The following is a 12,367-nucleotide window of genomic DNA, read 5'->3' as shown; positions in this document are numbered from 1 at the left end:
TCTGGGGGGCGTGGCCTCGTCCGAAGCCTATGGAGGTCAGGGCCTAAAGCGTGACCCCAAGCGGTGACCCAGGGGGAGTCCCTAGTTGATGTGCATCAGCAGTGCTCCCCCTGCAGGTGTTAACCCTTCCCGGTCTTCAAGCAAACAGGCTGAAACCAGATAGTTGGATAGGACCAATGCCTAAGCCAATACCGCTCTTACCTGTAACCAATGAAGTTGTGGCCAATTTTAGCCTATTAACCTAAAACAACGGTGTCATGTGTCTTTATTCTTACTGGGGGGAGGCGGGAACTCGCCACACAACTACTTTCACTCTGTTAAAACAAGGAAAACCTGGCTTTCTCTGTGGAACTATGTATAAGGTCACTTGTAAAAGTATGATTCTTGAGTCTATGGTGTGTGTGCATGCTATCTTGCATTGTGGGTGTTACGGAAATTACGGGGGGCACATCTTTAAAGTTGTTAAATGTTACAAATGTTATGCATAAATGTATCCTTTTGACTTGACAGCTCAGGGAAGTTACCTAGCTTTAAAAATCATATAAAATCAACTCCTTTCCCAGTTTCCTTCATTCCACTGCCAATTTGCCTCATTGGCCAAGGACTTGGAAACCACTCGGTCCCCGCCGTAATCCCTCAAGCAGGAGGTCACATGCTCACAGGAAGGTACAGTACTCATAGGTGTCAAAGGCAAAGGTACTCCTCCGGACTTGCCCAGGTGCCAGACTATGCAAACCAAAGTTCTATTGTCCCTTTGTAGTAGGTGCTTAGAATGTACTTCCCAATACATATCCTGCATCCACCTGCTGCCCCAACACATTCCTCCTATGTGAATCGTGTATAACCCTCCCTTTCCTGATATAGCAATGATGTAGTGATGGTGCTTAATGAACTGTATGCTGGGATAAGATAGAAACTTTTAAAAGTCCTTGTCACCCCATCCTCGGGGTTCAATATTTCTCTTTGAACCTGTTGTGCAATAAACTTTGGTCTACAGCTATTTGCTCCGGTCAGTGGCTGGACTCCTTCCTTTATTCCGCAGGGACCCGCGGGCTCTGTCCGACCAGCTGGGGGACTGAGCAGCCTTGCACCTAGATTCTTCCATAACATGGGAATCTTGGGGTCTTCCATAATCCCTGAATCCCAGGGTCTCGTGGGCAGGGTGCCCATTAGGGAAGCGCCTGAAGGAGTTCCTCTCCCAGAATCTGCAAACACTATTGTCTTAATCACCCTAGAAGTTTGCCCTGTTTGCTCAGGTACATAAAAGAAAACTCCGGATCCTGCTGAGCATCTCTGTGATCATGTTGACTACCCCACGAAACCCTATTTCCAATGTCCATGCTTTGTGTAAACTCTGTCTGGAACTGTGCGAAAACATGCTCATATTCAGGAATGGGACACCCAGCCTGCCTGACCTCACCTAGTATTTGATGTAACCCTGACACTTATCCCAGGTGACCTGGCAGAAAGGAATGCCCTCCCCCATGCCAAAATGCAAACTTTTAAGAGGAGTTGTGTTCCTTTGTTTTGGGTCCTGACAAACCTCCTGACAAAGGGGGCGGGACTGTGTTGCAACAGATAATAAAAATCAGCCTTGCTTTCCATGGATTTCTGCCTCAGTTCATTAATCTCTGACCAGTAACAAACTTGGAGAACTGGGCCATCAAAAGGGATGCCCCTATTATCTGCTAACAGTTACCTGTTCTGTCTCCACAGTTTCTTTTATGTTTCCTGAATCTTCCAGCCTTCAGCTTCCTGGGATGTCCACAAGTCCTAATGTTAGGGGAGAAGGAGAAAACCTTCTCTCTATCCGCTTGGGCCAAGCATAATTTTATAAACTCCCATCATGTTGCCTCTCAGTCTCCTTTTCTCTAAACTGAAAAGTCTTCCTGTGCTTCTGTTGGGGGGCATTGTTGAATGCTGACTATTTCTACATGCACAATTACGTGAAAACAATAAAAATAAAAACGGGGGGGGTGGATTCTTTGCCCCCTCCGAAAGTACGCACTTCCTTGCCAGAAAGAAGTTGAAGAGAGATGTCATCTACAGGGAGCCCAGAGCCATGAATCTGGCCCAGGAATTGGCTGCCCTGCAGCTGTGAGAGGAGGAGACGACATTAATGGCATTTTTCCAGCTGGAAAAATAGGCACAATTCTTGATCCCGGACCCCTGCGGTCAGCCACCCCTGCCTGGCCTCCGATCGCTCTTCTCCTTGAAGAAAGCAGGGGCCTGAGAACACCAGCTGCCCTTTTTCCAATCTAAACCAGATTACTCTGACCTCAGCTATGCTTCCAAGGACCCCAGACACACATTCCACGACTCATTGCCCTGCACTGACGGTTTTTCGACACCAGCTCAACAGAGGCATTGTGTGAGTGGGCAATGTCCTGGAATAATTCGCGGGCAATGCCTCCCGCAAGGATTAACCAGGCACTGTCAAGCCAAAGTAGCAGGCCAGTTTACCTACAAGATCGCCCTTCCCTACACAAATACAATGATGAATTGATTGATTGATTGATTGATTGGTGCCCCAAAGTCCATCTTTCACCAAAAGTCCAAGCCTGGGCAAACATCCAAAACCTCCCTGCTCCATGGCCTGAGTCCAAGACTCGACCCCCCCCCACACACACACCGAGGTCAGCCCTGAACAATTATTAATATTTATTTATTATGTGCTCATTAGCAAAGCTCTTTAATGAGAAGTGGATTGAGGGCCAGCCTGGATAGAAGATTCCACCCTGTTGCAGAATCCAAGATTATGCACGGTTAGCATACAAAATTATAGAGGCAAAGGGGGCTTTTAAAGACCCCAAAGGGATCTGCATTCCAGGGACCCAGGAGGCCAGAAATATTGGAATTCCAAACCTGAGCAGCTGAAATTACTGGAAGGGTTTGGGCCACTCTGATAAAAGAACCTCCTTGCAGAACATTTAAAGCATTGATGTGCCAAAAGACCTGGGGGGGGTGGGGGGGCCTTCTGCGTTTTGTTTGATCTTTGCTATTGACAATCAGTTATTGACAATGCACTTTTAAAAGCAGAATGGGGAGATAAAAATTCACGAAATTTTCAGAGGTGGGGGTGAGGATTTACTCTTATTGCTTTTAAAGAAATTCCATGTGGAAATATGTATATTTTTCAAGGTAAAAGGAATGATTTCTCCCCAAATCCATTAAGAATCCCGGTCTTGGTGGCTTCCTAAGAACCCTAAAAGAGCCTGGGCTGGATGAGGCCAGTGGTCCATTCATTCCAGCATCCTGTTCTCACAGCAGCCAACCAGATGCTATTCATTGGCTGCCCACAAGTTAGATACTGTAGATCCTTTTAGCTTATGAGATATTTTCCCCCGAGATGGGCCATTTGCCAAACCCTTGAATAAAGGTAAAGGTAAAGGGACCCCGAACCATTAGGTCCAGTCGTGACCGACTCTGGGGTTGCAGAGCTCATCTCGCTTTCTTGGCCGAGGGAGCCGGCGTACAGGTTCCAGGTCACGTGGCCAGCATGACTAAGCCGCTTCTGGCGAACCAGAGCAGGGCACGGAAACGCCATTTACCTTCCCGCCAGAGCAGTACCTATTGATCTACTTGCACTTTGACGTGCTTTCGAATTGCTAGGTGGGCAGGAGCAGGGACTGAGCAACGGGAGCTCACCCCGTTGCAGGGATTCGAACCGCTGACCTTCTGATCGGCAAGTCCTAGGCTCTGTGGTTTAGACCACAGCACCACCCTTGAATATCAGCCACAAAATAATAAAGACTAAAGGTATTCCAGAATTTGGCAATACAGTGCTCTTCTCCACTGCACATGGTGGGACTTACTTTTGAGTAAATATGCACAGGGTCCTTTGAATTCCAGCCATGTCCCTTGAATTCCAGTCATTCCACACCATGCAAAACAGCCCCTCCGTCCCCATCTAGGGGAATCCCAAAATCTTGAGTACTGAGTTGACCATGCAGCTCTTCAGAAATGGGAAAAGGTGGGGGGAGAAAAGGAGACTGGCCCCCAAAGTCCATTCAGCAGGCAAAACAAACTATGTAATGAATTTTGTTTAAAAGGTCCCCTCACATCTGCTGAGTGTCACAAGACGGACGGTCTTGGCTGAGGTTTCGCGACTTGGCAGGGCCTCTCACATCGAAAAACCCAGGGATATAAACAAGGCATCCTGACATGTAAACATCCTTGTAATTAATTACCACACGGCTTGAAATTAATTGCGGCGGCCACGCCCCACTGGGGGGTCTCCCCCTTCCACCTTTCTGGGCCGAAGGGAGAGAAAGATCAACAACAGGGGTCACCCGTCTCAGAGCCAAAAGGGAGACACAGAGTGTTCCAGAGCGTTCGAGCTCAAATATTCAAAAGAACCCATCTTTCCCAGGACATCTACCCAAATCCAGATGTATGGACTGCGACAGCTTCGGGTCTGTTCTTCATCAACCTAGGGCCTTGGAAGATTTACATGATGCAAATGATTTAGGTGAGGTATTAACAGGAAAGTGGCTAAAGTCCAGGAGAGAGACAATTCCCCTTTCCAAGTTCCAGTAGAGACTAAAAGCAGTGCTCAAGCAGCAAAGATTTTCTTTGTGTCTACTGCAGGGAGCGACATATGGAATTGATGGCTAAGGATAAGAGAATAAGAATAGCCTACTGAATCAGGCCAATGGCCCATCTACTCAGGATCCTGTTCTCACAGGGCCAAGCAGAATGCTTGTGGGGAACTTGCCCAATCCACTCTTAAAGCCATCTAAGTTGCTGGACATCATTGCTTCCTGTGAGACTGAGTTCATGTGTGGCTCCCTTTGAAGGTGACCTGGAAACTGCAACTAATCCAGGAATGCGGCAGCTAGACTGGTGAATGGGAGCGGCCGCTGAGACCAGCAGTCCTGAAAGACCTACATTGGCTCCCAGTACATTTCCAAGCACAATTCAAAGTGTTGGTGCTGACCTTTAAAGCCCTAAACGGCCTCAGCCCAGTATACCTGAAGGAGCGTCTCCACCCCCATCATTCTGCCTGGACACTGAGATCCAGCGCCGAGGGCCTTCTGGCAGTTCCCTCGCTGTGAGAAGTGAGGTTACAGGGAACCAGGCAGAGGGCCTTCTCGGTAGTGGCACCTGCCCTGTGGAATGCCCCCCCCCCCAGCAGATGTCAAGGAAATAAACAACTATTTTACTTTGAAAAGACAACTGTAGGTGGCCCTGTTTAGGGAAGTTTTAAATGTCTGACGCTGTATTGTTTTTGATATTTGGTTGGAAGCCACCCAGAGTGGCTGGGGAAACCCAGTCAGATGGGTGGAGTATAAATGATAAATTATTATTATCATCATCATTAATATTATTATATATGTAAACCCATAAACTCATAGAATCGTAGAGCTGAAAGAGATTGTGAGGGTCACCTAGTCCCAGCCCCTTCAATGCAGGAATCAGAGCTAAAAGTTCCCTGCCAGGTTGGCTACCCAACATCTGTTGACAGACCTCCCACAAAGGAGAGTCCAATACCTTCCTTCCTTTCATTCTAGCCAGTCTTCCAACATTCAGCTACAATGGATGTCCTTGAGTCCAGTGTGATAGGAGTTGGAGGAAAATATCACCTCCATCTTTTAATTTTGTGACTGCTGTCACCACTGCAGATGGTGACAGCAGTCACAAAATTAAAAGATGCCTGCTTCTTGGGAGGAAAGCAATGACAAACCAAGACAGCATCTTAAAAAGCAGAGACATCACCTTGCCAGCAAAGGTCCGTATAGTTAAAGCTATGGTTTTCCCAGTCGTGATGTATGGAAATGAAAGCTGGACCATAAAGAAGGCTGATCGCCAAAGAACTGATGCTTTTGAATTATGGTGCTGGAGGAGACTCTTGAGAGTCCCATGGACTGCAAGAAGATCCAACCTCTCCATTCTGAAGGAAATCAGCCCTGAGTGCTCGCTGGAAGGACAGATCCTAAAGCTGAGGCTCCAAGACTTTGGCCGCCTCATGAGAAGAGAAGACTCCCTGGAAAAAACCCTGATGTTGGGAAAGATGGAGGGCACAAGGAGAAGGGGACGACAGAGGATGAGATGGTTGGATAGTGTTCTAGAAGCTCCCAGCATGAGTTTGACCAAACTGCGGGAGGCAGTGGAAGACAGGAGTGCCTGGTGTGCTCTGGTCCAGGGGGTCACGAAGAGTAGGACACAACTAAACAACAACAACAACATCGCCTCCATCACTAACATGGAACCTAGGCATCGTAGCTGTTAGCCATCCAGAGTGCTAGCCTCCTGCATTTTCTCTTCCAAAAGAAAACCAGCCCCCAACTTGGGGGGAGGCCAGCAGGCCACAACAACTGTGGCCCACCAGGCATTTAAAGAGCAAAAAACTCCCAGTGCAGAGAAAATTGCTGTTATCAGCAAAAGCTCTCCCAGGTACACGGGAAGGGGGAACGGTGCCGTGCAGCTGCCCAGCGAAGCTGTGTTTATGTTTGAGAGTGAAGAGTGAAAGTATGGAGACAGAAGGGCCAATTACCCCATCTGGAAGCTGGCAAGCGAGGAAACCAGGCTGCAGGGGGAACAGATCAAGTTCTAAAACACTCACACTTTTTTCCACTGACTTCATTGGGCTTTGGCAAAGGCCCAGCCATTCAAGAGCAGCCTCCGTGGCCGTCCTGGGGTTTTCATTGAGTAAAAAAAGAAGTCGCATTTCCAAAGGATGGGAGCTCCCTCAAAAGAACAAGAGTTTCCTCGGGAACGATCTTTCCTCTTGTATTAGACACCGCAGCGAACTTGGCGAGACCTGACACAACCTCCCGTTTTCCACCGCAGCTACCGTCAGTCTCTGGAAATGCTGGACCCCTTGCCATCTAGCCAGCCCAGGCTCAGTGATGTCACGATGCCTAGATTAATCCACAGTCGGAAACTTTCTTTCTGCCTCCCTCTCCTCCATGGTGTAGCTTCCATCGCACACCATCTGTGGGCCTGGGGATCTGGCAGAAGGCATCTGCATTCTGGAATCTCCTTTCTCTCCATCCCTGTTTTGCAGCCGCTGGAACCTGCCTTTGCCATTGCAGAGTCTGCTACCAACTCTGTGGCGACATGATCTGACTGTCAGTCTGTGTCCTTGCATTCGGCGGATTTCCAGTGGAATCCAAAGAACGGGGAATGCCTCATCATCAATGTTGTAATAAAGCGATTCCATCTCAGAATCAGGAAACATGACAAGTTACTGATGTTTATAGACTTTTGGGGAGCATTCTGAGGTTGTCAAACTTTGAGATGGCGCCTTGCCCTATGAAAACTCATATCTTATAACATAGTTTTTGTGCTGATCACACTTCTCTCTGCCTGTCCAAATGCAGCTCTTGGCGTGCCAAGGTGCCTATTCAGACTCCTCGCCCCATAACCAGCATGACAAATCTTCAGTGGGGAAAAGTTTCTCCAGCTCTGTGATTCCAGACTATGCACTCTGCTATAGTTGAAGGTCGCAATGCCAGATTCTGCCCAAAGAGAGACTCTGTCAGGGTGTGAGTGTGTCATGCACCTGAATATTTGCCCTACTACTATTAATGAGTGCTAAAATGTTGAGGTTATAGAAAACAGGGGACTACAGCTGTAAAAGATTAAGTAAAAGAAAAGAACAAGGGAAAATTAGATAAAATCAAGGGGGAGGATTTGCTGAAACAAATTTGGGAATTGGGACGCAGAAAGGGGAGGTATGGGGAAGTCGGCGAAGTAAGGTTTAAGAAAAAAGGATCTGAAATTATACATGTTTGTTTATGTGTGTGTATGTTTGTATTGTGTATTGTTTGTGTTTATATAAATGGTGAAAAACCAATAAAAAAATTTATTTTAAAAAAATTGCCCTACTACTGACTTTTGTTTGTGCTGTTTATGAGGACTTAAGAGCAGCCTTGCTCAAAGATTTAAATCTCTCACATTATTATTATTATTATTATTATTATTATTATTATTATTATTAGCAGGGAACAGGCCCCATGCCATTTCTGCAAAAGTGGCCTGTTTTGTCTTTCAAGCAGCAGTTTTAAGGAGAAAAGTTTGTGGGGAAGCAAAGTCAAATTCTTCAGTGCCGTAAATTCCTATTTGACAGCATGCCTCGCTTTAACAATTCTTTCAGCTGTGCAACGTGTTTTATTTTGGTTGCATGTATATTGCTTTGTAACAGTTTCGGGTATCCAAATAAATAAATCACACCAGCAGCGCCTCTGAATTGGGACTGGCTTCCTCTGTGGCTTGGCAACAAAGCGAGCTCCTCCGAGCTCCTCCACAAGTGATCCTTCCTTGGCCATTCTCCCTGCTCCTTAAAGAACCCAGTAAAGATCTGTGAAGCCTTCGAAGCCTCTTGTCTGTCATTTGCAGGGCAGGTGCAAAGAGGCATTTCAGACTGAAAGAAGCAGGTTTCACATTCTCACTTCCTAAAACAATATGCTGGGAGATTCACAAAAGATTAAAGAAATTCCTTCTTAACACAGAACACAGTTAAACTATGGAATGCTCTGCCACAGGAGGCAATGACAGCCACCAACTTGGATGGCTTTAAAAGAGGACAGGACAAATTCATGGAGGAGGAGAGGGCTATCAATGGCTCCCAGCCAGGATAGCTCTGCTCTGCTTCCATAGTGGGAGACAGCAATGCTTCTGAATACTACATGCTGGAAACCAAATAATAATAATAATAATAATAATAATAATAATAATAATAATAATAATTTATTTATACCCCGCCCATCTGACTGGGTCTCCCCAGCCACTCTGAGCGGCTTCCAACCAAATATCAAAAACAATACAGCATCAGACATTAAAAACTTCCCGAAACAGATGTCTTTTAAAAGTAAAATAGTTGTTTATTTCCTTGACATCTGCTGGGAGGGCGTTCCACAGGGCAGGCGCCACCACCGAGAAGGCCTTCTGCCTGGTTCCCTGCAACCTCATTTCTCGCAATGAGGGAACCGCCAGAAGGCCCTCAGAACTAATCCAGAATGCGGCAGCTAGACTCCCAGTCACCAGTCTAGCTGCCGCATTCTGGATTAGTTGTAGTTTCCGGGTCACCTTCAAAGGCAGCCCCACGTAGAGTGCATTGCAGTAGTCCAAGCGGGAGATAACCAGAGCATGCACCACTCTGGCGAGACAGTCTGCAGGCAGGTAGGGTCTCAGCCTACGTACCAGATGGAGCTGGTAAACAGCCGCCCTGGACGCTGGACACAGAATTATCCTGCGCCTCCATGGACAGCTGTGAGTTTGCAGATGGCACCAAACTGGGAGGGGTGGCTAACACCCCAGAGGACAGGATCACACTTCAAAACAACCTTGACAGATTAGAGAACTGGGCAAAAACAAACAAGATGAATTTTAACAGGGAGAAATGTAAAGTATTGAACTTGGGCAAAAAAAATGAGAGGCACAAATACAAGATGGGTGACACCTGGCTTGAGAGCAGTACATGTGAAAAGGATCTAGGAGTCTTGGTTGACCACAAACTTGACATGAGCCAACAGTGTGACGCGGCAGCTAAAAAAGCCAATGCAATTCTGGGCTGCATCAATAGGAGTATAGCATCTAGATCAAGGGAAGTAATAGTGCCACTGTATTCTGCTCTGGTCAGACCTCACCTGGAGTACTGTGTCCAGTTCTGGGCACCACAATTCAAGAAGGACACTGACAAACTGGAACGTGTCCAGAGGAGGGCAACCAAAATGGTCCAAGGCCTGGGAACGATGCCTTATGAGGAACGGCTAAGGGAGCTGGGCATGTTTAGCCTGGAGAAGAGGAGGTTAAGGGGTGATATGATAGCCATGTTCAAATATATAAAAGGATGTCACATAGAGGAGGGAGAAAGGTTGTTTTCTGCTGCTCCAGAGAAGCGGACACGGAGCAATGGATCCAAACTACAAGAAAGAAGATTCCACCTAAACATTAGGAAGAACTTCCTGACAGTAAGAGCTGTTTGACAGTGGAATTTGCTGCCAAGGAGTGTGGTGGAGTCTCCTCCTTTGGAGGTCTTTAAGCAGAGGCTTGACAACCATATGTCAGGAGTGCTCTGATGGTGTTTCCTGCTTGGCAGGGGGTTGGACTCGGTGGCCCTTGTGGTCTCTTCCAACTCTATGATTCTATGATTCTATGAGTCCAGAATGACATGAAGGGAGTGGGGGTTTTGTGCCTGAATCCTGCTTGCTGGTTTTACTTTGGGGTATCATCCTGGCCACTGTGAGAATAGGATGTTGGACCTGATGGGTCATTGGCCTGATCCAGCAGGCTCTCCTTATACAAACTGAAGCTCAGCTAGCTTTTGAAATTCAGACTGTTCTGAATTTTGCTATGCAGTCCTGCAGATAATCAGTGTGAAAATGCATACATTAGGTTACAGTGTGCATAAACAAAGGCATATATCAGTGCAAATAATGTACCAGATGTGTTGCATTAAGGGAACTTGCATGGGGAAATGTGCATTTTGCACTAAAAGGCTGATGAATTTTCACGAGGCCATTAAAAAATAAATCACAAACCCATGTAACTCTCTTGAGAAGAGGAGACTGGGAAAATGAGCAGAGGTGGGAGAGATGTCAGGGTAAGAACAGAGTCCCAAATTACCTGATTTTGAACCACACAGGTAAAAGCTGATTCCCTAGATAAATGACTTCCGAGCCATTTCTACTGAAATCACTGAGACTCACCTCCAAGCAAGCAGACTTTTCGGAGAGCAGTGCCCGCCGACACCAGTCTCCTGCCAGCCTCTGTACCTGAGTGGTCCAAGCGTGATGCTCAAGCTGAGCCCAGTTTCCAAAAGCGGCAGCTCAGCGATTTGCGAAAACCAAGTCCCCTTTCCGACACATCTGGACTGCATTTGTGCAACAGCAGTTTAAAAGTGCATTAAAGAGATTCATCTGCTCTCTTACCACCAGGGTTTTTCCACTCGTGGGTTTTAAAGTTTTCCAACACTATACTGAAAGCGCTCTAAAAAAAATCCCAAAACAGTGACCTTGGGAGAAGAGTTCAACTCCCCCATTCAAAAAAACATAAAAAGGAAATCCAGTTTAAGATCTACTTAGACAAGGACTGGTTTTGGACACAGAGAGGTAATTTTAGTACATTTGCACTCTTTCTCCAATGAGCTCAGAGTTATCACCCCAGTTTTATTTTACAACAACCCTTTGAGGTTGGCAAAGCAGCTGAAGTTGAAAATTGCCAGTTAGTTCCTAGCAGGGCTATTTTTCTAGAAAAAGAGGTGTCAGAATTCACCATAAACATGTCGCTTGTTCTTTTACAATAGCCCACCAGACAGGGGCTAGTATCCCCATATGGGATAGACCCACACATATCTACTTTGTAACTTAAGTCTGCCTTCAGGGATCCAACTGTGAACTGATGATGAGAGTAAACTTTTATATACTTTACACAAGATTGTCGTGTGTTTATTCTTTTAAGAGGGATATAAGGGAACTTTTCAGGGACCTAACAGTAAGAGGCTTAAACAAGCCTGCAACCAGCTATCTGCTGTGCATTTAAAAGGAGAATGTAAGACTCTGCTAAGTAAAGAAATGTGCTAGCACAAGTTAGGAATGATATTAATAAACAATATAGCCTCTCCTGCCTCCCTGAACATTCACCCAAAGGTGGACGGGAACCCTTTGGATTGATCCTGATACAGAGCTTCTCTTTCTTCAATCAGTATAAGAAGAAACAGAGAGGAAGAGAAGCAGACTCGCCTAGGGGCAGAACCCTGCTCTGGAGGACAGGATACATGCCTGGCCCTCTGCATGTATCCTGTCCTCCAGAGCAGGGTACATGCAGGGCGTTCCCTCCCCAGCTGGAGAAGGACCACCTGTTCATATGACACCTCACACCTGAGCGGCTCCCAGTGACCCATGCTTCTCCTGCTGCCCAAGAAAGTCCCAATTTACAAACCTTGCTGGTTGGACAGCAAGCTTTATGGTCCCAGGAACATCGGTGTGTGTGTGTCTAAGATGGAGTTTTAAGAGTCGACTGGTGAGGTCAATGGGAACGGTGCCCAGTGTCTGTCAAAGCCAGGACACTTCATCAGAGGGCTTTTAAATGTGAGTGCAGGAGATTTCTGGCCAAGAAATGTGACCATTTTTTAAATGGCAAATAGGTGGTGATATCAGCGGAGAGGGGAGGGGGAGGGAGAGGGTTGGATTTGGCCAGGTCCATAAGCTGACGCATACCCAGATTGTATCTCCGCACATGGTGTCACAAGTGAAATGAAGCAGGAGGCATTAGACAAATCTTGCAGGATCCACAGATCCTGCTGGCTGCTTCTTCACGCAGCACCTGGTTAAAGCAAGAGCGTTCACTCCCACCAACTTGGAGTACTGTGTCCAGTTCTGGGCACCACAGTTCAAGAAGGACACTGACAAACTGGAACGTG

At 46.7% G+C, this 12,367-nt stretch overlaps 1 protein-coding gene across 2 annotated transcripts in view; it reads right to left on the bottom strand.

The window, feature by feature from the left end:
• Positions 1-12,367, bottom strand: part of P3H2 (prolyl 3-hydroxylase 2) — a 123,467-nt gene that overhangs the window by 72,519 nt on the left and 38,581 nt on the right. The window contains exon 1 of one of the 2 annotated variants that reach the window (XM_081190104.1): positions 6,566-6,986. The exons of the other annotated variant lie outside the window; for it this stretch is intronic. Coding sequence (XP_081046230.1) covers positions 6,566-6,670 — 105 coding nt within the window. The 5' untranslated portion in view covers positions 6,671-6,986. Of the gene's footprint in view, positions 1-6,565; positions 6,987-12,367 lie in introns of those variants that run through there. 2 annotated transcript variants of the gene reach the window in all.

Source organism: Podarcis bocagei, assembly GCF_964188305.1.
Source record: "Podarcis bocagei genome assembly, chromosome: 4".
NCBI classification, from domain to species: Eukaryota; Metazoa; Chordata; class Lepidosauria; order Squamata; family Lacertidae; genus Podarcis; species Podarcis bocagei.
This window is presented reverse-complemented; position numbering and strand designations above follow the sequence as displayed.